This window comes from Bubalus bubalis, chromosome 6 (genome assembly GCF_019923935.1).
Source record: "Bubalus bubalis isolate 160015118507 breed Murrah chromosome 6, NDDB_SH_1, whole genome shotgun sequence".
NCBI lineage: Eukaryota > Metazoa > Chordata > Mammalia > Artiodactyla > Bovidae > Bubalus > Bubalus bubalis.
In genome coordinates this window covers 22,113,893-22,138,972 of record NC_059162.1, presented here as the reverse complement: position 1 = coordinate 22,138,972, position 25,080 = coordinate 22,113,893, and the positions used below count along the sequence as shown (strand labels likewise).

The following is a 25,080-nucleotide window of genomic DNA, read 5'->3' as shown; positions in this document are numbered from 1 at the left end:
CCAGTGTAGGTGCTGAGCAGAGCTCTACAACTGGGTCGGTAGGGCACCCTGGACTGGGGTCAGATGCACCTCGGGTGGCTGATCAGCACCCACTGGCAATTGAAATAAGAGACAGGTAAGGCTGACAAGGGGCTCCCCTAGTGGCTCAGTTGGTAAAGAATCTGCCTGCAAATCAGGAGACTGACTGCAGGAAACCTGGATTTAGTCCATGGCTCAGAGAGATCCCTTGGAGAAGGAAATGGCAACCTACTTCAGTATTCTTGCTTGGGAAATACCACAGACACAGGAGCCTGGTGGGCCACAGTCCATGGGGTCATGAGAGTCAGACAACTTAGCGACTAAACCACCACCACCAAGGCTGATAGGATCTGAACTGATACGTAAAAGGGGTCTAATATGCCCATTGCCCTCTCCTGGAATTAATTTTGTTGAATAAATAAGTAAATGTTCACAGAGAGCTGAAACCTCTTAGTTATCTCGGGCATCCTTCTCCTACCAGCATTCCCACTTCATTCCTCACCAGCCACCAAGTCCCATTGGTTGAGGCTCTGTCTGTGGCCCCTCACTTCATCCCCAGATCAAAAGGGGATGGATGGTCAGCTTCGATGGTCTTCCCTCCACAGCCCACTGGCCTTAACTGACTTCAAGAACAGCATTGATCACCCTGCTCCCCAGATGCCCAAAGAAACTCAGAGCTCCTTATCACCTACAAGGTGAAAGTCACACTTTCAAGAATCCTCTTACCCCTTGTCCTCATCTTCCCCTTCAAAGTTCCCTTCTGGGCCCCTCCCAGCTCCTGGAACATTCCATTCTATTTCTTCCCACTAGAAAGTCTTCTCTACATAGTAAAATCTTATTCATCTTGCACACCCAAGTTCAAGGGGCACCTATTTGGTGATTCTTTTCCTGAGCTCTCCCTCTCCCGAGGTCCCCTCCTTTCTCTGAGAACTACACTGCTGCTTTCCTCTCATTTATCATACTGTGCTTCTGCCCTGTGCTTTAGCATCATTCTCCTCTCCCACTAGGTCTGAGTATCTGAGGGCAGGCTTCTCTCCCACTGATAACCTTCTAATCATCCAAACAGTGCCTGGTGGTCCATGGCCCTGACCTGACGTGGAGCGGGCACTGTCCACACCCACCACACCGAGGGTGCGGGTCATGCCTCCCACGCTCCCTCAGAAGTTCAGCTATTTCCAGAGACACAGCTGGCAGACCATCCACCGTCACGTAGTCGGCAGCCCAGACCCTGGGGTGGGTGCCTCCTGCTTAGTCTTATTCCATTTAAGGGTGGCAGTCAGAGCCCAAACAAAGAAAAATGTTCCCAGGCATGAGAACTGCGGAAATGAAGAGAGGCAGCTCCTGGCAGCTGCCCCAGGGAGACACCAAATTTAGCCCAAAGGTTGAATATAAATATAATTTAAATGTTTTAATTACAAAAATAACATAACGTTAAAATACTTTAGAAAATAAGGAGAATTGAAGCACCCCTACAGATCCACCATACCGGCATGACTGTTTTCATTTTTGTTCTTTTTAGGCCTTTGTTCTTATAAATACCTATTTTACACGTTATAGCATAAGTACAATTTTGTGTGTTGCCTTTGTACTAAAAAAATATATGATAAGCTAGGTTTCCCTGGTGGCTCAGATGGTAAAGATTCCGCCTGCAATGTGGGAGACCCGGGTTCGATTCCTGGGTCAGAAAGATCCCCTGCAGAAGGGCATGGCAACCCATTCCAGTATTCTTGTCTGGAGAATCCCATGGACAGAAGAGCCTCACGGGCTACAGTCCTTAAGGTTGTAAAGAGTTGGACACGACTAAGCGACTAACACTGAGTGAAGCCCATTGTAGACTGAGAGATGAGTGTTTGTATCAGAGTTCTGCCACCTACAAGCTGTGTAGGTTATTGCATCTTTCTGTTTCCTTATCTGTAAAGTGGAGTCAACTGATCTCATAGGATTATTGTAAGGGTAAAATGATCATTCATGAAATCTCAGCACAGAGCCAATGAAAGAGTTAGAGGTCAACGACTGCAAACTTGTTATGTGATTATTACCAAAATATGTGGGGTTCTTTTTTTTTAAATTGACTTGTCCCTAGCCAACAACACCCTACAGTTTGTTACACTGGGTTTCAAATGCGTAATTTTACCTCAAATATTTGCAAGTTTAAATCCCTCCAAGTTATATTTCAGCTTAATTTTTTTCTTTCTCCAATCTTTATTTTTTTTCCTAATATGCATATATTTTATTGAAGTATAGTAGACTTACAATATTTCAGGTGTACAGCAAGGTGATTCAGTTATACACATACACATATATTATTTTTCAGATTATTTTCCATTATAGGTTATTACAAGATATTGACTCCAGTTCCCTGTGCTATACAGTAAACCTTTGTTGCTTGTTGCATATCTGTTTTTTAAAATTAAAAATCTAGCATTCTATTCATACTAAGTCAAACAAGTGGAGTCAAAATGTCATAAATCTTTTAGTTAGGCAAAATTCATAAGTTTTCTAAAATATATATGTTATACATACTATTTATATGTATGTATACAAAAGCTTTTCTACTGTGCTTGATAAAGGCTTGAGAAAAAATATCAAAAGAAAAAGAAGAGATGAAGAAATTAGAAACTAAATGAAATGGGAACATTGAATATGAAATAGAAAAGGTAAAACAAACTAGATACAAGTAAAAGAGCTTCATATAATCTAGTTGCTTTTAAACATGGCTACTCATTAGAAACAATGAGAGAAATTCTTTTCTCCAAGGCTCCAGATATGGTTCTAACATTTCAGCTCATTTGAAGAGGAGTCCCAGGAAGGCATAAGACAATTCCACCAGCCCTGAATGTTCCCTGTTGCTGGAACAGCAGCGATTGCCTGAATGGTTGAGCAATGGCCAGGCTACAGTGCCCAGGGCAATACCCTCTCCAGAATGCGTTCACGCATGGCTCTCAGCTTCTCTCTGAGGAAACTGTTGTTAGCAAGTAAATGTGCCTACCCTGTCACACAAGGGTCTTGAATTAAGGTAATGGAAAAGTCAGCGGGGTTGAAGGGACAGACGGGACTTAAGACTTGTGTCCAGGTCACAACTTCCCCAGCGCTATGCTGGCCTTACATGCAGGTGAAGGAAGTAGATGCCAACTTGGGGCGATTTCAGACCAATGCTAAGTTCCGTGCCCAAAATCATCTCCCCATCCACCATCATGCTTGATGGGGAGCCTGGAAGTCTCAATCGGTCATTCCTATGGTTTAAGGTTTCAAAGGCATCTATTAAATCACACATATTACTGGCAATGACTTTATCAGCACCTTAGTAATTCTGATAATGGGCACCCACCTTGTACTCTGTCCAAGACACTGGCCTGGTGCTCCGCCTAGTGATCCAGCCCCGAGGATGAAGCTCTGCTTTGCCCATGTCAACTCCCTCCTCTGAGTCTGGAGGTAAAGTTCCAAGTCCAGATCCAGTGGAGAGATGTCCCCAGCATGCCTGTCTGCCTGGTGTCTTGCACGACTCCTGTAGCCTGGCTTCCCTGCAGATGTGCTACCCTCCCTCTCACTTCCCCTTCTCTGTGCACTTGATGTTTTGCTGTTTTGATTCCTGCGATGCCAAGGCTCCTCTGGACCACGCCTTGCTGGCTCCTTCCCAGCCCCTCCAGACACAGTCTTGCGCCCACCAGTTTCTGTGGCCTCTAGGGAACAGGCCTAGTTTAGCAGGCCCCAAGTGTGTTACAAGAATTGATATTGGTGGAAATAATAGTTGTAGCATCAAACGGAGCTTTCTAGAATGTTAACAACATATATTTAATTAAGACCTTTTATATGTTCCTTTTGCTTCTTTGAGTAAAAAGACTTCTCTGTCCCTTGAGGCTTGGCTGTGTTTTGCAGCAGTTGGTGCCAAACAGTCTTGCTTTAGGTGCTATCCAGGTGCTGTTTGAATTCTGTGTCTTTCAAAAATGTTGGATCAGATTGCGGTCAGGGACAGCTGGATTCTGGGGTTTCCTGGAAGTAATTTAGTTTCCCCTACCTGGGTTCTTGTCCTACTCATCACGGACTGGCTTCTTCTCAGCTGTCAGATCTCAGCCTCAACATTACCTCCTCAGAAAGGACCTTCCGCCCATCCTATCTGATAGCTATATGGACTATATGAGGATCTTTTACTTGTATCTAGTTTGTTTCACTTTTTCTATTTCATATTCACTGTTCCCATTTCATTTAGTTTATGTTTTCTAATTTCTTAGAAATTAGAAACTTCCCCACCTTTGTTAGCTCCCCACCCCCACCACCACCCAGTCTGTTTATTTCTAGGCACTTATCACAATTTGTAATTATTTTGTTCACTTGCTTATTTGAGAGAGTCTTCCCCACTAGGTTTTAAGCTCCAAAAGGAGGGAACCATGTCTATTTTGTAAAACTGTATTCCTAAAGCCCAAAAGAGTGCCAGCTCAAAGTAGGTACTCAATGAATATTTGTTGAATTCAAGTTTTCCTCTTTTCCAATTGAAATGACAATAAAAAACTATAGACCATACCCATCTCTGATGATCATCAGGTGGCCACTGAGGATAAACCATCGATTCTATTCTACTTACATAGCTGTCATTTGTAAATTCGTTTGTTCACCATATGGACAGTAAGGGCCAATACATGGATGGGCTTCAGGGGCTTCCAGCATCTACTGGGGACTGGGAAGTGGCAGCTTATCTTTGGCTCCCTTCTCCAGCCTCGCTCCACTCTTCATTTCCACATCGTGAAAGCCAATCTTCAAGACATCTGCCAAGTGCCTAGTGCTCTTTTGTTTTTCCCTCTGCTATCAAAGTTTGCTATCAAGAAAAAACCTGGAAAAACTAATTCATACTACAATTCTTCATAAGAGTGTTACTAGCACTAACCACCTCAACACTTTAGCCATAAGAATGAAACACTAGTGGTCTTAACTGGCACTGGAGAAAGGAAAGTAAGGAAAGGGGCCTGGAGGGACCTACAACCGAATGTGTGTTCATTATATTATGCTCAGCTTACCTCTTTAGTGGTGAACATTTAGAGGCAGAAAGGAAGTAAAATGAGAATAGATATGTGAGGATGAAATCCTACTCCCTATAAAATAAGTCCCCTGGCTTTTGAAGTCTTGGTGTAACATAAACTGTCAAATGTTAACAGCCATGTTTATAAAACCATGAGATTAACTTTTTTTTTTTTCCCTAGAAGAAAAAAATGGATCCCAGGTGCTTTTTCCAGCTGAGCTGCTCAGGTACTTCTGGTGCCAGGTACACACTTGAGTCTCAACAGTGGTGTTGCAAGATGTGTCTACGAGCTCTTTGTAACCCCTCTTTAAAAGAGCTTCCCTGCCCTGATAGACCAGTTGGTAGTTCAGATAATACTTGCTTGCTTTTTCCCAGCCTTTGGTTCTTTGTCTAGGAAATGGCACCCATTTGCTGGTGAGGGACTGGGTGATCCCTGGACTCTTGTTTTTTTTTTTAGCACGAAGCATTTTCCTCTTCCAAAGAGATGTGATCCCAATCAAAGAGGCCAGTGAGAAGATGAACACTATCAGGGAACATTCCTGGAACTCAGCTTCCAAGTGTAAAATGGGGATGGTGGTGGTGGTTTAGTTGTTAAGTCATGTCCAACTCTTGTGACGCCATGGACTGTAGCCTACCATGCTCCTCTGTTTATGGGATTTCCCAGGCAAGGATGCTGGAGTGGGTTGCCATTTCCTTTTCCTGGGGATTTTTCCCAACCCAGGGATTGAACCCGAGTCTCCTACTTTGCAGGTGGAATCTTTACCACTGAGCCACCTGGAAAGCCCAATATCAGGCCTATTTCACTTTCGGGCTTTCTAGGTGGCTCAGTGGTAAAGAATCCACCTGCAATGTAGGAGACTCGGGTTCTCAGGCCAATTTCACAGGCTTCCCTGGTGGCTCAGATGGTCAAGAATCTACCTGCAATGCAGGAAATCTGGGTTCAATCGCTGGGTTGGGAAGATTCCCTGGAGAAGGGAGTGGCTACCCACTCTAGTTATTCTTGCCTGGAGAATCTCATAGACTGAAGAACCTGGTGGGCTACAGTCCATGGGGTTGCAAAGAGTCAGACATGACTGAGTGACTTACACGCACAGGCCTATTTCACTGAGTCATTTTTGAGGTCTTCACTTTCCTAAAGCCTTAGCCACTCCTTAAGTCCAAGTCAGGTATCTCCTCTTCTAATGTAGCTTTTTTCATGTGGATCACTTCTTAGAGCGTTATAGTTCCTAGAATTGGTCATTAATGAATTTCTATTTCATTCTCTTTTGTTTCCTTTATGTAATTTAGTTTAACCATCTTAAGCAGACTGTGAGCTCCATAATGGCAAGTTCTGGAATCATTCCTGAACATCCCAGGTTTCCAAATTCTATGTAGTCAATATAATAGCAAAAATAATGAAGATAATAGCAATAATTGTAATTTAATGACAGACTATGATTTCCCAGGCACCCTGCTGAACTCTTTACAAACACTATCTCATTTAACAACCTGTGAGGGAGATATTACTAGGTTCAGTTTACAGATGAGGAAACCAAGCTTCAGGGATTAAGTAGCCTGCTGGAGTCCAGTTGTAAATCAGCAGCTGCAATTTTCACACTAGCATGTGTGATTCCAAAGCCCTTTGCAATATTGATCAAGTGCTCCCCTCCCCTACCAAGTCTGCTACCTCTATCTTATAGTCATACCATGAAAGGGACACAAAGAAGAGATACATGGAGGGCCAGACTTTATTTGGACAAACTACACATATTATTTCCTTTTTCCTTCCTGAAAGCCCCTTCATGAAGGACTGATCTCATAGAATTTCTAACCCAAGAACACTTATTTCATAAAACAAACACACTTGAGAGATAATGGGAAAGACAGTCTTGTTTTGTTTTGGAGAGTCTTAATGCCAGTGCCAGACAATAGATTAAAAGGTGTTCCCTCCAGGGATCTGGGATAACCAATCATTCTTCCCTAAATGGCATCCCAGTCAGTTTCCTCCACCTCTCTGCCCACATCCTTCTCTCTCCCCACCAATAGCATTCAAGTCTCAGCAGAGGGGCCCAGAGATGGGCAGGTGGGGCAGAGGCTGAGCCTCCTTCTGAGCCTTCAACCTCCTCTATCCAGGCCTCTCATGCCTATATCTTTAGGTTGATGACACTGAAAACAGTGAGTCTCGGCCCTCTGCCGGGCATCAGAGGAAAGCAGGAAAACACAAGTGTCTCTAAGATATTCTTTCCTTATTTCAGGACTCCCCTCCCCTTCACCCACTTTATCAGCATACACACACACACACACACACAAACACACATGCATTTTAAAAAGTAATCATCTCCCTATAAGTTTCAGCATCCAATTCTGAGCATCATTTATCTTCATCCAAAGTGGCAACCACCCATTATGGATGGACTGAAGAGAGAAACCTGGCCAGTCCCTGGGAAGACACAGCTTTTCTGCCATCCCCACTGCTTTTGGCAGTTTCTTTGGGAGCACTGGGAAGACACAGGCATCTCTGTGCTCTTAAACAAGGGCCCTGCCAAGAGAACTGGAGATTCCCTTACTGCTTTCATGCCCCTGCTAAATACTCCAGGGAAAGGGAAATCTGGGGGCCTCCATAGTTGTCCTCACACCTCCTCTTGGCACTCTAAGTTGGCAGTCAGCAAGGGAAGCAAACAGGAGGGAAAAATAGTTTTTCAGCATTTTTTCTCCTTTTTTATTTCTATCTTCACAACAGAATTATTCTTTTTCCCAAGGGGAATCTGAGAAGCACAATGCCCTCTTTGTTTTCATTAGACCTAGGGAAATTTCACTGGCCTCCATGGCTGGTGAACTGGTCAGGATTCAAGAGAGGACAATGGCTTCTTGGGCATTCTGGTCAATAAGGTGTTTAGGGGAGCACTCGAGGGACTGCCAAGGGGGGAATGGAAGGGATGGGGTCTATCACCAGTTTGAACTGTAAAAGAGCTGCAGGATGCCTGGTGGTGGCAGGAATTCCAGTGGAATTGTGTGTACGGTGACCCCGGGAGAGCTTTCCAGCCCCAGGGGCTGGTTGCACACCCTGGCAGAAGGAAAGGCTGCAATATCACCAAGGTGAGACATTTGCCAGAGGTGCATACCAAGGCACTTGTAAAGTTGAGCTTGCTGGTCGAGTTCCAAGGACTTCTTTTTAAGTAAGACTGGACAGAGGGAGGGGCAGCCAAGGGCAGACCATGGCAACCTCACCACCACTCCAAGGTATGGTCCAAGGAGACAATACACACAAGAGCACATCCGACGCACGTTCCTTGACTCATGCTCATTGTTGGATTGGGAACTTTGGGCTCTTTCTTGCTGAAGGAAGGGTGTTCAGATCAAGGAAGTCAGAAGGACCTAGAGAATCCATCTGCTGTGTGGCTGTTGTGTAGAGTCATCCTATCCCTCTGGCTATCCCTTCCAGGCCAGATTTGCTGTGATCCCCTCCCTTCTTCCATCCCATTCACAGAGTAATCTGAAAGGCTTCATTGAGGATTCTGGGTGGATGATGGGGAAGAGACAGCAGCCTGGACAGATAGCTATGTCTCTGACCACATCCACAAAGACCTGCTAACATCTTCTGGGAAGAATGAGCAATGTCATTGAGACCCAGAGTCCAAAAATAGCATAGCAGTGGTGAGAATGAAAGAGATGGAGTCAGAAAGGACATGCCTACTCTCTCTGAGTTCCTCTGTTCCCATCTGGTTCTCCCACACTGGAGGTCACACCGACAGGTCATCTGACCTGGCCTTGCTACTGGCCTTGCTGAGACGGCGCTTGTCACTCTGGTAGCCGTGGGGGAGGCTGGGTCCTGGGGAGCCTTCATTGGGTACCTCGGGCTTCTGGGCATAACGGATGTGAATAAAGCCTTCTCTCGGAATCTGCTCCTGACTTCGCACCTGCTCTGTGGCCAGGTTATCTGTGTTCTGCTGGGAGGCCATCTTGTTACTGAATGGACTGAAGAATTTCCCCCCAGGGCCATTCTCCAGGCACTGATTGAAGTCAGGGGGTGGTGTGCAGCTCTGGACTCTGCCGGCCGAGGGGCCAGGAAGCTGGCACTCACCCACGCCTGGCTGGGACTTGACATATCGCTGCCTAATCTTTTTCCAGCCCAGGTGGTAAAGTTCAGCAAGGCTGAGGAAAAGGGACAGTCCGGCCACCGCCAGCATAAAGACAATGAAGACATTCTTTTCCGTGGGCCGGGACACATAGCAGTTGACGGGGTGGGGACAGGGACTCCTGCGGCAGACATGCAGGGTGTCCAGGAAGACCCCGTAGAGGAGGTACTGGCCCACAATGAAGGCCACCTCCATGGTGGTGCGGATCAGGATGCTGCAGACGTAGGTGTTAAGTAGACTGCCCTGGAGGGCAATCCTTCCATTCACTTCTTCCCAGCAGGACAGCTCTGTCTTCTCAGCCACCGGGTACTCATAGGAGCCGGCGGCCCGAGCCTCTTTGGCCCTCTCAGCCTCCCGGAGCAGCTTCCGCTTCTCCTGCACGCGCACCATGTGCACTGCGTGGCCCAGGTACACCAGCGAGGGCGTGGAGACGAAGATGACCTGCAGCACCCAGTAGCGAATGTGGGAGATGGGGAAGGCTTGGTCATAGCAGACGTTCTCGCAACCAGGTTGCATCGTATCACAGAGGAAATCAGCCTGCTCATCGCCCCAGGATGACTCAGCAGCTGTGCCCAGCACCAGCATGCGGAATATGAAGAGGACTGTGAGCCAGACCTTGCCGATCACCGTGGAATGCTTGTGTACTTCCTCCAGAAACTCTCCCAGGAAGCTCCAGTCACCCATCTTGGCTCAGCAGAAGACAGGCGCCAAGACTCCTGCCAATGGGGCAGAGAGAGAAACAGAGGGATGGTTCTGCGAATGTCTGAGAAGTCCGATCATGCCCTGTGATTCCACTGACCCAAACCAATGCGTTCCTTAAGAAAGGCAACTTAAAAATCAGATTCACCTGAAAGGCTCTCCTTCTCTCCCATGCCCAGCAAAAATGAAAGAGAAGACTCAAAGGACTCCTGATTGCAAGATTAGAGTATGATTCCCATACTTTAATGGATCTAGAAATCAACTGAGATGTGTGTTAAAATGTGTGTGAATCCTGTGCTTTTACCTCCAGAGATTCTACTCCGGGAGGTCTGGGTTGGCCCCCGAGGGAATCTTGATTTGCAGCAAGCAGCCTCAGTTATTCTGATACAGATATTCACGGACCTCACCTGTGAAATATTGGAGTAGTGTAGGACAGGAATCTGCAAGTGTGACTCTGGACTTTTGCCTCACTGAGTCTCTTTCCTTGTCTGTAAAATGGGAATAGCTACACCAGAGGATTTGAGGGTTAAATGAGATGAGGTGTGTGATATGCTGTAAATCATAGCTCACATGTTCCATATGGTTGAATGGCTGTTGGGTAAAAAATATTTTTCTGACTTCAACAGGTAGAACTAGGTGGTAGAGAAAAAAGAGGGTGGGAGTAGCAAATTTGGCTCCTCAGGAAGCATTTTCTAGCAATCGGAGCCTTGCAGCATGGGTCAGATCTTCTGGGAGGCGGCAAAGGTGGCTCAGATGGTAAAGAATCTGCTGGCAATGTGGGAGACCTGGATTTGATCCCGGAGTTGGGAAGGTCCCCTGGAGGACAGCATAGTATCCCACTCCAGTACTCTTGCCTGGAGAATCCCCATGGACAGAGGAGCCTGGGTCGGTGAGGGGGTGGGGGGCAGCTATAGTCCATGGGGTCGCAAAGAGTCACACCTGACTGGGCAACTAAGCACAGCAACACAAAGAAGACATTCAGAGGTTTCTCAGGTTCCCCCAGCTGGTGAGCAGCTGCTAGTGCTGATCTACTCCTCATTGCAGTGCAACCATTCCAGCTGTGCCTTTCAGCTTGTCCTTCTACATACAGAAGGCATCCACCCCCAGACCTGCCCACCTCACATCCAGAATAAATGCCCCAAACCTCTAAGTCTCACCTAGAACCTTCCCTCATCAGGTCCTTGCATATTTCATCAGCCTCATTTCCTGCTGGTCCCCAGCATGCCAGTTCCTGAAAGATTCTTGAATGCTTTCCTCCCAATCACCTCCTACATGTTTCCTCACCCCTAGCTGAATCCTATATACTCTTCAAAACTGAACCCAGTCATTGCTTCTCCAGCCCTCCCTGCTTCCTCAAGCTGAATATCTTCAGCTCTGCACTGACCCTGAGGATACTCAGTCCTCTCCTAACATCTTGTGATCCTCTTCCTGTCTATGTTCTTCCAGTAGGAGCTCCTTGAGAACAGGACTTGCCTTTTCCTCTGTACCATCATCACCTAGACCAGAGTCGGGGCTTAGTAAATCTTAGTTGAATGAATGAAGGAGCGGGTGGCAGGCACTGATGTTTCCTATTCGTGGCAAACCAATCCCCTATTCTTTGCCTGTGTCCATTAGCAGGATAAGAAGGTCAGCTATCACTTTCTCAGCCTTCACTGCAGTTAGTTTTGCTCTGTGAGGTGAGGTGGGGAGGGTCTAATGTGGAGGGAGTGCTCTAGAAAATGTTTTCCATCCCCCAGTAAACAGAGAGAGCCTCCCTTGAAGTCCTCTTCACCCCCACGACTGCCTGTGGACAGGTTGTGTGAGTCAAGATGCCTGAAGCTGCCCAGGGAGTCTCAGAAATGCAACCGGTGCCCCAAGGCTTCTGAATCAACTCTTGACTCTTCTATGTCCAGAATTTTTACTTGATGAGCAATAAATGTTCGTATGGCTTAAGCCTTTAATCAACCAGTCCTAATGAAAAACAAAAAAAGGAGGGAGCTGAAGATAAATATTCCCTTCTTGGAATCTTAAAACCTCAGACTCTGATGGGACTTTAGAGGTTGTCAAGTTCAAACCTTAACCTTCACATCTTTGTTGCCAGCATGCCCCCTATCCTATCCCAGTTCCAGTTCTTATGCATAAGAGGAAGGAAGGACAGGACCATATTTCATGGTCCAGGCTTTGGCTTCTGAGTTGATATCTTGACAGAGACCAGCCTCTTGGCTCTGTCTTCCCCCAGCACTCCACTCCCCAACCCTGAGAGTACACAGAGTCCCTGGGAATGAAAGGGTCCGTGAGTAAGCAGAAAGGACCTTATCTCTGTTCGCCTTCATATCAAAGACCCTTCCAAATCTTGAGACCTTTCCTCTGGTTTGTAACCAGACATCTGCCCTTTTCCTCACATGATTGAGGGCCCCCTCCCAAAGTGGAAAACTGTGGCATGTTTTTCCAAAAGGCAAATAGCTGATTAGATAAGACTTTGAATGGTCTATGATCCCTTCTGGGCGCGTGCACAGTGTTCAGCACCTTCAGGGCCATCAGCACACATGCAGAGGCCAGGATGTGGCGAGTGTCAGAGAGAAGGGAGGGAGAGAAGTGGAGGAGAAGGATTAAAAAGAGGGAAAAGACAAAGGGGTGATGGAAATAGGGGGAAAGAGACTGTAACAGTTCAGGGAAGTCCGTTTGGGGGTTAGTTAAGTGGAGTTCAAATCCTTGTGAGTATCTGCTGAGCTTGGAGAAGTTACTGGAACTATGTCTCAATTTCCTCCCATGCAAAATGGATATACTGTTATTTAGCTCATCAAGTATTATGAGGGGATACATAAAAAGCACTTCACACAGTACTCAGAATATAAGAACCAAATAAAAGGCAGCCATTTCTAGCAAGGAAAGTGGTGGGGAAAGACAAAAATAAGAGAAAGTGGAAGGTGCAGAGATGTGAATTATCAAGCAGAAGAGAGAAACAGAGGAGAAGAAGGGCAGAAAGCCAGAGAGAAAGAGAAAGGTTAATGAAAAAGAAACGAAACAGATGTATATTCTTCCAGGGCAAGTTTTTCAAACTCTCCTCCATCCCTGAAGACTTTTCCCTTGATCTTCTGGCACTGTCATTCATTCCTTGCAAGTCCCCAAGGATGTATAAAAATAGTTCAAGGCAAAGAATGTGATGCTTTGGTCTGGTCTGCCAGGAGGCTTGCCTGCTGACTCCCTCATTTGTGGTCCAAGGGGTCCCACCTGGAAGAAGTAAAGCACAGGTACCAGAAAGGAATGCAGTCTTGATAGAATATCAGAAAGACAATCTTTGCTGTTGTTTAGTCACTAAGTCGTGTCCGACTCTTTTGCAACCCCATGGACTGTAGCCTGTCAGGCTCCTCTGTCCCCTGGATTTCCCAGGCAAGAATAAGGAAATGGGTTGCGATTTCCTTCTCCAGGGGATCTTCGTGACCCAGGGATCAAACCCACGTCTCCTGCACTGGCAGGTGGGTTCTTTACCCCTGAGCCTCTGGGGAAGCCTCATTGGGAGAGAACAACAGAAACTAACTAACTGAGGAGGTGTGGACTGAGGCAGACCTGGGAGCCCTGGTGGCAGCATATAGGGTGAAACACCTCTCATCTGTAACTTCTTGGATGACTCAGACAAGGTCAGAGAAACTTCACATTGCTGTTATGTACAAGCTGCTCAGCTTATAATAGGAAAGTTCCCTGGCTAAAGTCAATTTCCTGACTCCTCTGGGTGTCTTTGGGCCCCCTACAACCTCAGCCAAAGAAACTTGTAGATGAGATACTCATTGAGTTTTCTGGGTGAATAGCACACAATATACTTTGTAGATTATTATCTATTTCTTGGCAGGAAGTGTGTTAGGAGGGTGAAGGAAGCTGTCCATGCCACGAATAAACTCTATCAAATACAAATGGTAGTATACGCCACTGCTTTGTCTGTGATCTTCACTAGCTTCCTGCTGTTTATAAAGTTCAAACTATTTAACTTGCTCTTGAGGCCCTCCACAGTGCGTGTATGCTCAGTCATGTCCAACTCTTTGTGACCCCACGGACTGTAACCCACCAGGTTCCTCTGTCCATGGGATTTCCCAGGCAAGAATATTGGAGGGAGTTGCCATTTCCTACTCCAGGGTATCTTCCTGACCGAGGGGTTGAACCTGAGTCTCTTGTGTCTCTTGCGTCTCTTGCATTGGCAGACGGATTCTTTACCTACTTCACTACCTGGGAAGCCGTCCCCATCCTATCTATTTCTGCTGTTCCCCTCACATACTCAATACTTAAGCTACACAACTCCCCACACACATATTCATGACCCACAATTTCTCATCTCTTTATCTTTTTTCCTATATAGCTGGTATTGTTTTATTTTTAATTTTTATTGGAGTGTAGTTGCTCTACAATGTTGTGTTAGACTCTGCTATCATACAGAGTAAAGTCAGAAAGAGAAAAACAAATGCCATATATTAATGCATATATGTGGAATCTAGGAAAATGGTACAGATAAATCTATTTGCAAAGAAGAAATAGAGACACAGATGTAGAGAACGAACATAAAGACATCAAGAGGGGGGAAAGTGTGGGTGGGGTCAATTGGAAGATTGGGACTGACACATATACACTATTGGTACTATAAATAAAATAGATAACTAATGACAATCTACTGTATTGCATAGAGAACTCTACTTAATGCTCTGTGGTAATCTAAATGGGAAAATCACCTCTTTATTTTGGCTTCTCATGTTCTCTTAGCCTATGATGTCCTTCCCTTTCAGTCATTCATTTAATACATTTATTGAATGCTTACCAGTTATCAGGCATCATTCAGTGAGGACAACACTGAAGATACAACAACTAAAAAGACAAGCATGGCATCCCCGCATTTACTGAGCTGAACTGCCTTTATTTTCCTTCATTAAGGAGAGAGAACAAATGCATAATTGCAATAAAGCACAATGTGTGTTAACATTAGGGAAATACAGGGGCCTGGGGCTCGGTGGTAAAGAATCCTCCTGCCACAGCAGGAGACTTGGGTTTGATCCCTGGATCAGGAAGATCCCTTGGAGAAGGAAATGGCAACCCACAGCAGTATTCTTGCTTGGGAAATCATGTGGACAGAGGAGCCTGGTGGGCTACATTCCATGGAGTCACAGAGGCGGACATGACTTAGAGACTAAGCAACAACAGTGATGGAAACATAAGATGGGAGGTTGACTCTGGCTCAGGTGGGGCCTGGGCCCTTCGTATAGCCCTGGATAGTTGAATTCTACAGCCCTTTGCAACTGATATGAGTTCTGAAGCCCCCAAGGCAAAAAGAGATAGTCCCTAGAACCTGGACAAGAACATCCCAACCCAGAACGTTCTTTATTCCAAGAATTTCCATGTCCTCTTTCAACATGTCACATCGTGGGACAAAGCAAAACTTTTGGAGAAGTCATTAGGGAACTTGTTTGGTAACAGTAACGTGGTGCTTGGATAAGACGGAAAGGGCCAAAGGAAGGTTTCTGTGCAAAGTGAGCATCATTTTACTCCTTCACTTCATGTATTATATGATTAGGAATAAAATTCAGTGTATTGTTCCCAATCCAGTGCTCCTCCTTATGTTGGCACTGAGGCCGCCCTACACAGCCAATGTTTTTAAAGAAAACCAATTTAGAGCAGCCCAAATTAACCTAAACTCATAGTCAGCACCTCTTTCTCTGCCCCACCGTTCTGAGTGGAAATGGAGACATTGTCTCAAATTGACCTCAGCGCTCTTTGATATCTCCTGAACTCTGAAGATGCTAAATTACCATCCAGCAGTCGGGATATACTCCCACACTGGCCTATATGCTGCCTTATCCTTGTTCTCCAAAAGCTTCTTGTCTTTCAGCTAACCTGCACTATGAGTCTACTATTATTCTCGGCACTGAAATAATACCTCAGAGGTACCAGGCCTGGCAAAGACTAGGCACTCAATATCTGTTGAATTAATAAATAGATCAGGGGACTTGCCCGGTGGTCTGGTGGTTACAACTCCATGCTCCCATCGTAAGGGGCACAGGTTTGCTCCCTGGTTAGAGAATTAAGATTCCACATGCTGCACAGCCCAGCTAGCCAAACAAGCAAAAACCCAGATTAGACATGATTCCTGCCCTCAAGGATTTAACAGCTTCCCCTATAAGATGGGTAGTAGACTTCTCAAAGTGAATACTTAGTATTTTTATTGCATTAGGTTTTCTTATTTGGTGCATAATAAATGCTTTCTTAGTGATTGGGGGAAGAATGTTTGGTCTAGTAATAAAGTCGCATTACCTCTGACACAGCCCCCACGTGGAGTGGGGGACGTGAGAGCCTTCCCTTGGTAGTCATCCTGCTCACTGCAGTCCTTTATTCATGACCACAGCACGAACTAGGCAAGCTGCAGGTGACAAGTGCCACCCAGCACATAGCAGAAACTGCACCTTCGTCTCTCCTGCTCAGGAAGGTGTGTTGCCAGTGAGTAAGAAGCTAGTGTGAGGAGGCCTTGAAAATTCTTTCTTTTGTTGATTCTAGTTCTGTCCTCTGGAGCTAAACATATCAGTCCTTACAATATGTTATTTTTTCATTAATTAATTAATTTCTTTTTGGTTGTTTTGGGTCTTTGTTGCTGCATATGGGCTTTCTCTAGTTGTGGAGAATGGGGGCTATTGTCTAGCTGGGGTGCGAGGGCTTCTTATTGTGGTGGCTTTTCTTGTTGTGGAGCACAGGCTCTAGAGTGTGGGCTCAATGGTTGTGGTGCGTGGGCTCAGTTGCTCTGCAGCATGTGGAATCCTTCCAGACCAGGTATCGAACTCAAATCCCCTGCATTGGCAGGCAGATTCTAATTGACAGTACCACCAGGGAAGTCTATAGTATACTGCTGCTGCTGTTGCTGCTGCTAAGTCGCTTCAGCCGTATCCGACTCTGCGACCCCATAGACGGCAGCCCACCAGGCTCCCCCGTCCCTGGGATTCTCCAGGCAAGAACACTGGAGTGGGTTGCCATTGCCGTCTCCAATGCATACAAGTAAAAAGTGAAAGTGAAGTCGCTCAGTTGTGTCTGACTCTTAACAACCCCATGGGCAGCAGCCTACCAGGCTCCTCCATCCCTGGGGTTTTCCAGGCAAGAGTACTAGAGTGGGGTGCCATTGCCTTCTCCACTATAGTATATTATTTAACAACAAATTTGTGTCCCCACCTCAGGGGCTGGGGCTTGGGTTTAATTGTAAAACCTTGAGTTTCGCACACATAATGAGAATTATTTGCTCTGCTGACTCTGTATCATCTCTCAACTCAACCCTGAGTTGAGTTGTCCTTGAAGATAAACCCCATAATGATTCATCATTGGATCCTCCCCCTGAAATCTCTCTATCCTCTCTTTTCCCTTAAAGCTTAATATTGTGCCCTGAAGTTGATAGGCAGATTTGTGTACTTTTTAGAAACAACGGTGGATGAATGACAGCATTCAGGTCACTCAAAACACCTAATGCCAGTAGAGGCAGCTCCCTGGGAAGCCAACCTAAGGTCACCTGCACAGTGACGATGGTGACTGGGATACCAGGGAAAGAAGAGCCATGAGCCTTCCTTCTGCCCATGAGGGAGCCCTCCACTTAACTGAACAGCACTGAGTGTGTCTACAGCAAGAGACTTGGTCACCACGGACTATTTCTTCTCTGCCCCCTCCCCACAGATTACTGGGAAACTCATCCAAGTTTGTCAAAATTAGATTTTAAGATCATTCTGCAGAGTCTGTGTCTAATTCTGGACAATGACACATGTTCTGGATAGTATCTACCAGACCTCTGGTTCTCAATAAAGATTGTTATTCATAGTAATAATAATCCCCTGGGCCCATGTTATAATTTCGCTCACCATGCAGTGGAATGTGGCAAGGGCAGGGTTGACTTGCTTCCCAATGAAGAGAATTCTGTCGTAAAAAGACCCAAAGGGTGTCACTTACAGGATGCCTTAGACGTAGTCTCATGTCAGTGCAGCTCGGTTCAGAAAGTGTCCATAAGCCTCAGTGCTACACCAGATATCAAAGGTGGCTTTATAAAGTGAAGTGTCAACTGTAACCATCATCTCAGAGCTCTTGTGAAGCTTACTTATGATTGTACATTTTTCTAATTTTCCTTCACCCCCAATAGTTTCTCCCTAAAATAGACTTGTAGGGAGAATTACGGGAGAGAGTGGTCTTGATCATCAGCCACCTCATTAATCTTTATTATCCTCGAAGATTCTCAGCTTCATTTGCTAGTTTACCCAGAGTTACACAAAAAGGTGAGAATAAAAAGAGAATCTAACACTTTTTGAGACCCTTTTATGTGCCAGATACTCTGCAAGTTTCTTGATATATATTTTCTCATTTGATTCTCACAGCAACCAGAGGAAGTAGGGACTGGCCCTGTTCCCTTCTTACAGGCTTCAGTGGGGGTAGACTTGAGCAAGATCACTTGAGGGTGACTTGCTGGTAAGCGATGAAATTGGCATCAAAGCCAGCTCTTGTCTTTTCTGACAGCAGAGCTCCTGCCTTAAGAACCATGCTAGATTCTAAATCACCTGAAGTTCCTTTCTTTGAAAATCCTTACTGGTTGAAGAGTGGCCTCTTTTACATAAGATAACTGCCACAGGGATGTTTGTGAAATAACTATGAGACTAGGGAGATGATTTGTACATGGTTGAGGGTAATTCTTACATTTAGAACTTTCATTCTTTTCTTGATTTAGATTTGTGGTAGCTACTTCAGCCTCAGGGAAAGCAACCAGCTAGATGTATTCTATACCTATGGCTATTGAGTTGGGCGGAGAAGGCAATGGCACCCCACTCCAGTACTCTTGCCTGGAAAATCCCATGGGTGGAGGAGCCTGGTAGGCTGCAGTCCATGGGGTTGCTAGGAGTCAGACACGATTGAGTGACCTCACTTTCACTTTTCACTTTCATGCGTTGGAGAAGGAAATGGCAACCCACTCCAGTGTTCTTGCCTGGAGAATCCCAGGGACAGGGGAGCCTGGTGGGCTGCCGTCCATGGGGTTGCCCAGAGTCGGACACAACTGAAGCAACTTGGCGGCAGCAGCAGCAGCATTGAGTTGGGCAGTGTGGGCAACTTTCTCAGAATAAGTCCAGGGGGCCTGCGCCCCTGAATCTTAATCTCTAGAGAGGGGAGGAGGAGTTAGAAATGAGAGAGAGGGAGAAGGAGACAGATGGAGGAGATTAAGTATCACTTTAGTTTTCCTTTTACTCTGGCCAAGGGCAGATAATTAACTCCTCTTTAAATTTAATTATTTGATTCTGGCAAGGACAGAGTGGGCCATTCAGAGATCCTGCTGGTCGACAGTTGTTTCAAAGCCAAGGAGGTAGAAGGGAGCAGGCAAAGTAGAGAAAGAGCATTATGCTAGGATAAGTAATCTTAAAATGTTAGAAGACATATTTACAAGGAATGGATGGGAGGGAATGGCAAATGGAGATATTGAATTACAAGGAAATATTGGGAGATCTTTATTATCCCAGAAGGGGTTGATTGATACTTATGTGGCTATTAATGAAAAATACATTTATGAAATGCTTTATTATTTCCAACATCTTGTCATCAATTCATAGTACAGTAGAGCTAAAAGGAATCTAGGAATTTAGGGATCAATCAAAATCAACCCCTTATTTCTCAACCCAAGATGAAGACCAGGGTCCAGGGAAGTTAAGTGGTAGTAATAACAGAAACCACTATCTGAGTGTTTTCCACGTGTGAAGCATTTTACAAGTCCACTTTCTAACTCTTACATTAGCCCTGCTAGGAAAGCAGTATTATCCCATTTTAGAGCTGAGAAAACCGAGACTCAGAGTTTAAAGAACTTGTACAGAGTCACACAAGTAGCAAATGCTGTGTAGGAGACTTGAACTTGGTCTACCTGACTTCAAAGCCTGCCTTTCTCTCTGTGCCTCTAAAAGGGAAAGAAAAGCAAAGAGGCCTTAGGACTGACAGGACTGACAGCTGATGACAAAGCCATGACTGGAGCTCCAGTGTTTTAACTCCACAAGCAGGGCTTTTCCCCACTTTCCCATAAGAGGCCCAGGGTTTTTCCTTTTAGCCTCTGGTTCATTGGCTGGCCATCCCTTGCATATGCTGTTCCTAGAATTGATGATCACATGGAGCCCTCAGCCCACAGTGGTCAGGATTCCCAGACTCCTCAGCATCTGCCACCGTTTGGCCAGAAATCACATATAGAAAGTTATTTCCTTTTTTAGCCAGTAAATGCTCTTGGCTGCGACACTGTCTACCACTGGGTTCTCAGCTGGCCAAACAGCAGGCGCCGGAGTTCCATTGATGTCAGATTGCAACAAGAGCAATGGGAACAGAAATAGTTAGGTGGTAGGACTCATGGTTCCTCGGAAGAGTGGGATTCGAGCCTGCCTCCATCACTGCCTAGTAGTGTGACCTCAGGCAAGTCACATAACCGCTCAATTTCTCCCTCATTTGTAAAGAGGGAATCTTTCCTCATGGGGATTAAACAGTGTGTGAATAAGTGGAAACATCTAGAACCATAATAGGCACATAGTAGCCACTCAGTGATGTAGTTCCTTGTTTTCTGCCATTTCCAGTAAAAACTCCTCTCAAATATGACCCAGTGAGCCAACTTGACTCAGCATTTGACGTGAGCAGGCCGGCTAGAGGGACTCAGCAAGGACTGCCCCCATGTGCTACCACGTGGGGGAGGGTGACTGTCAGAGGTGAGGAAAACATGGGCAATGGGAAGGATATTAATTTAACTCTACATCAGTTACGGTTTAAAGAAGAGTGGTGGGAGGAGAGGAAGAGACATGTAGAGATCCACTCCAATCATGCTCCATTTATACTCATCATTGGTCCAGCCTGCCTCCCAACTTTCCTTTAACTCAAGATTTTGGGTCTGGAGATGGACTCATGAGTCCATATTATGAAATGTGTGCTTCATGTAATTCCTTCTTTCTGAGGAGATGCAGCACTTAGGAATCTAATTACCAATCCAAAGGCACATCCACAAGGGTAGCTTTGAAGGTGACTCAGTTTTCCATGAAAGAGAAATAGGAGGTTGTGTACTCTGTGATCTGAGGGGAAGAGGCATCCTGACTCCTAACTACACCTGCACTTCCTAAAGTTCTGAGTCATGGAGATGCGAGGTTGGATTCAGCTTCTAGAAATCCTCTGTGGACAAGAGCCTCAAAAGACAGGCTCTTTCTGGTTCCAGCTATTTGGTTGTGACTCCAGACAAGATCTTCCCTCTCCCTGAGCCTCAGTTCACTCATAGGTAAAACAAAGAGGTTGAGCTGGATGATTTCTTAGGCCCTTCCAGGTCTGTTAGAGCATCAGGGGAATTTGTGACTTGCCCAGTTGTGATCATCTGGCAAATTAGTGGCAAAGTCAAGAGGCAAATCCAGATTTTCTAATTCCCAACTTAGAGGTCAGCAAAAGTAGACCCAGAGGAAAAAAAAAAATCTGTGGTCATAAAAACCAGGCAGTACCTTCAGAATTTCAAGTCATGGTGAGCCTTCACTATAGAAAGACCTTTGCTTAAAACGAGACTCAATTCAAGAGATTTGGACTGAGCACCAGGTGACCTGTATTCTCCTCTGTTGTTCTATCATTCGATGAGCAGTTACTGCATGGTAGCCATTTAAAATACATCATTTTATTTACTCTTCATAAAACTTTACAAGGAAAGTATGTATTCACTTGGACAGATAAAGAAACTGAGGCTCAAAGACATTAAATCATTTCCCCAAGGTTTACACAGTTGAAATTCTAATCCAAATGTGATTCCTTTTGCCCTGCCCCTGAATTAGAGAAAATCTAAGATCTTTCTGTGTTATTTCAGTACCTCTGATTCTGAGGCCTCCTGACTCCCTTTCCTTATGAAGGTGAGTGGATTACTAAAGGCTGAATTTTTCTTGCCCACTGTTTGCTAATATGTCAGAAACAATTGATTCACACAGTGGCATCAAGCTGTCCCTTGCCAGGAACCAGAAACTTCTGGCTATTGAAAGGGAAGTCAGCTTATTTCCTAGGAGCCCTGACGTTTTCCTGAAAAAGTGGGCATCTCTCTCCTTCAGTCAATTCAGTCTTGGAGCCCAGACACAGAGAACTGCTGGACTCCAAGGTGGGTGAGATCTTTCCTGGGACAGATGACAGAGCCTGGGCCCTGGGTCTCCCTAACCCTGAGGACTGTGAGTCTTCTAGTTCCTGTCTGATTAATCCACACCGACAGGCTCCCTGCTCTGTTTTGACCAGCTGGTCCCAGAGGCGGGATCAGCCAGGACTCATGAGGCCAGGCTGCCCTGTGGTAGCCCCGCTGGCTGTGAGAGCCCAGGAGCCTCCACTGCGGGTGCCCCCAACCAGCCGGCGGAGATGAAGAGGAGCAGGTGGACGGTGGTGCCACTGCCAGGCAACAGGATTGTACAGATACTTACATGCAAGAAGCAGGGAGGTTTGGGGGGGATGGAAACTCAGAAAACACAGCCAAGGATAGGAGGCAGAAGAGCCCGTGGTGTGAGTGAGCTGAGTATGGTGTTCTCCCAACTGCACTGGCCCTGGCTCTCTCTGTTGTTTCCAACAATCATTTCCCTTTTCTGAGCCTTGTTTTCCTTACTTGCCAAAGCAAACCTAAGAGACCACTTCCAATTCTAAAGGCCTAGGACTTCAGGGCAGTATCTGGAGTCAGGGACAGGAGTGAGGCAGCTAATAGACAAGAACAATAACCAGTTTCAACAACCCAGCAAGAACATCTCTGGAATTCCAGGCAGTGGCCAAGCAGGGAACACGGTTGTGTTACTGCCATGGCTCTGTGAACATCATGTGTCTGGGGAGGGGACGCCCCAGGATGCCAGTTTGGAAGCCAGGAAACTCATGTCCTGGTATGGTTTACTGTATGCCAGTGGTCGCTGGGGCTGCTCCTTGGCTGCCAGCAAGGGAGGAAAAGGCTTGGAGAGACAGCAGGGGGAGCAGGCTCTGAACAGCAGTGGCGCCCTAGGGACCCTGGCTGGAGGTTGGCGGGTTCAGAGCTGTCCCTGGTGAGCGGCAAGTCAGGGGCTGGGCTGGCCTATGACTCTCAGGTCAGTGGGTGGAAGAGATGGAGGCCACTTGGCCTGATGATGTAAAAGTCAGGCTGGGATGCTTCTAAATACCAGCTTATGTCCCTAGCCATGAGCCCACCACCCCAGGCAGATGGAGGTGGCCTTGGTCTCTTCTCTGTCCAATGTCACTGGATCTCTCCCAGGTCGCCTGACTCCCTGCCTGGTGTCCTTTCTTGTCTCAGGCCAGTCGGACCCTGTGTGCCAGAGCTGTGTTCAGAAAACAGCTCAGTGAGATGCTGAGGAGTCAGAACCAGGAAGTCCTCCATTATGATGGGATATTGAGAGAAGGAATGAAGGAAAAACTGAGCCAAGGTGCAGTAAGGATGTCAAATCCTTTGTCGGGCTTCCCTTCTGTGGTGCTTCTGAGGTGCATTTGAGCTTAGGAATCTCAGCCTTGGACAATATTACTGCTGACGGTAATGAGAGGGCTCCTGTTACTTCAAACCTTCCATCTTATAGCTGAGGAAAGTGAGGCCCAGAAGGGGAATTGTCTGGTCCAAGATCACAAGCCCCTCAGTGCAATAGAACCCAGGTCTCTTGGCCCCCCGAGCCCTGGTTCCTTCACCACATGCTTGAAAGGGAGATGAAGGGGCCAACAGAAACCTTCCTGCCCTGTGCCCAGGAGGAAAGGAGACCACCCATGGGTGCTTCTCCAGGGCTTTCTCTCTGGGTCTCATCAGCCTCTTTCCTCCAGCACGAGGGGCCAGATTGCTCACAATGTACAGCAGGGACATGATACTCCACAAGAAACCAGGCAGGGAATATTTTTAAACCATCCAACATGCCTTGGGGGGGGGGGGGGGGAATCAAAACACTCTCCTAGATGCTGTGGAAACATTTCAAAAGATTCCAAGCCTAGAGAAAGCATCGCAAAAGAGTGATCGTTTGAGTTTTTAAAGGGCCAATTCCAGTCTTCACAAAAGTTCCTGGAAATGGCCTGGTGTCCTGCTTAGAAGATGCCCCTGGAGCATGGAGACTCTGTGAGAGGTAGACAGATGGCAGAGGCCCTCCACTTGCGTTTCTGCAGCTCCTTCTAAATCGAGTACGTGATTTATCTGCTGCTTCCTAAGCCATCCTCTTTAATATACCCAAAGCTGACCATCATAGGGGCTGGTGGTGAGAGAGGTAGGAGAGAAACCCACAGGTGCAGAGAAAGAGCTTTGTTGTGATCAGCCTGTAATTCAAGACTTTCTCTCTGGCTCTTTCCCATCAATTGGTAGTTTTAGCTCTTAAAATCCAAGTTTACTCTTACCTTCTTCTCCTCCTCCTCCTGTCTGGAATTCCCGTAGGCTTCTTGGTTCTCTGGCCGCCTGTCCTCCGCTGCCCACTCTTCCCCGCTCTCCAGCCTGTCAGTCGCTCCTCTCCCACCCTCTTTTTAATCGCTATCTGTCACCCTCCCTCCGCCCACTTCTTCCTACTCTTTCTCTCTCCTCCCACTTCCCCCTCAGGATCTCTCCCTCCCCTCTCCCTTTTGTGCTCCTAGGATCTTTGCTTATTTAAAAAGTTTTCTCCCCTTGACCTGCTTGCAGCCTTTCCACACAGCGTTCTCCCCAGAAGGAGACTGAGCCCTCCCCCTCCCCCCGGCCCTCCTCCTGTCATTGTCGCCTCAAGCTAGCCCTCTCTCCTTCAGGCCGGTGGTGCGGTGGTGCTAGTCTTTGTCTGCCTACCCGCTGCCGAGCTGCTTTCCTGGGGCATCAATGGGAAAACCGGTACTATCCCCAGAGATCCCTCTTCCCCATCCTTTTCCTGTTGTCAGAAAAATGGACTGCGCATTCACAGAGCAGGTTTTTCGGGGATGTTTACTATGCCCACATCAGTGAGCTGAACACGGAAAACATGCTCTCACAAATCACAAACACCAGCACCCAGAATAGACACCAGGGGTCACCTGAAAGCTCCAAAGGACAGGGAGAGGGCATCTCCACTGCCCAGGACCACTCTCTCCTCCTCTAATGCAAAGAGAATACTTTTATGTGTCAGGCACCGGGATTGGGGTGAGATAGATATGGATATAGATATGGATATAGATATGGATATAGACATAATATCACAAGCTAGAATCAAAATTTTGGGGGAAAATATCAACAGCCTCAGATAGGCAGATGATACCTCTCTAAAGGCAGAAAGTGAAGAGGAACTAAAGAGCCTCTTGATGAGGATGAAA

The 25,080-nt window shown here is 46.3% G+C and overlaps 1 protein-coding gene across 3 annotated transcripts; it reads right to left on the bottom strand.

The window, feature by feature from the left end:
* Positions 1 to 6,430: 6,430 nt before the first annotated feature.
* GJA5 (gap junction protein alpha 5) lies at positions 6,431 to 24,319 on the bottom strand. 3 transcript variants are annotated; one of them, XM_044944454.2, is made up of 3 exons: positions 24,169 to 24,319; positions 11,001 to 13,053; positions 6,431 to 9,860 (listed from the first exon to the last, which is right to left on the bottom strand). In XM_044944454.2, exon 3 carries the CDS (start codon positions 9,826 to 9,828, stop codon positions 8,749 to 8,751), a length of 1,080 nt encoding a protein of 359 aa, XP_044800389.1. In that variant the 5' UTR covers positions 9,829 to 9,860; positions 11,001 to 13,053; positions 24,169 to 24,319; the 3' UTR covers positions 6,431 to 8,748. The 3 variants fall into 3 exon arrangements, with proteins under 3 accessions (XP_044800389.1, XP_006051193.1, XP_006051190.1); XM_006051131.4 differs by lacking the exons at positions 11,001 to 13,053; positions 24,169 to 24,319 and adding an exon at positions 10,251 to 10,710; XM_006051128.4 differs by lacking the exon at positions 11,001 to 13,053 and having other exon boundaries at positions 6,739 to 9,860; positions 24,169 to 24,318.
* Between the last annotated feature and the right edge of the window lie 761 nt (positions 24,320 to 25,080).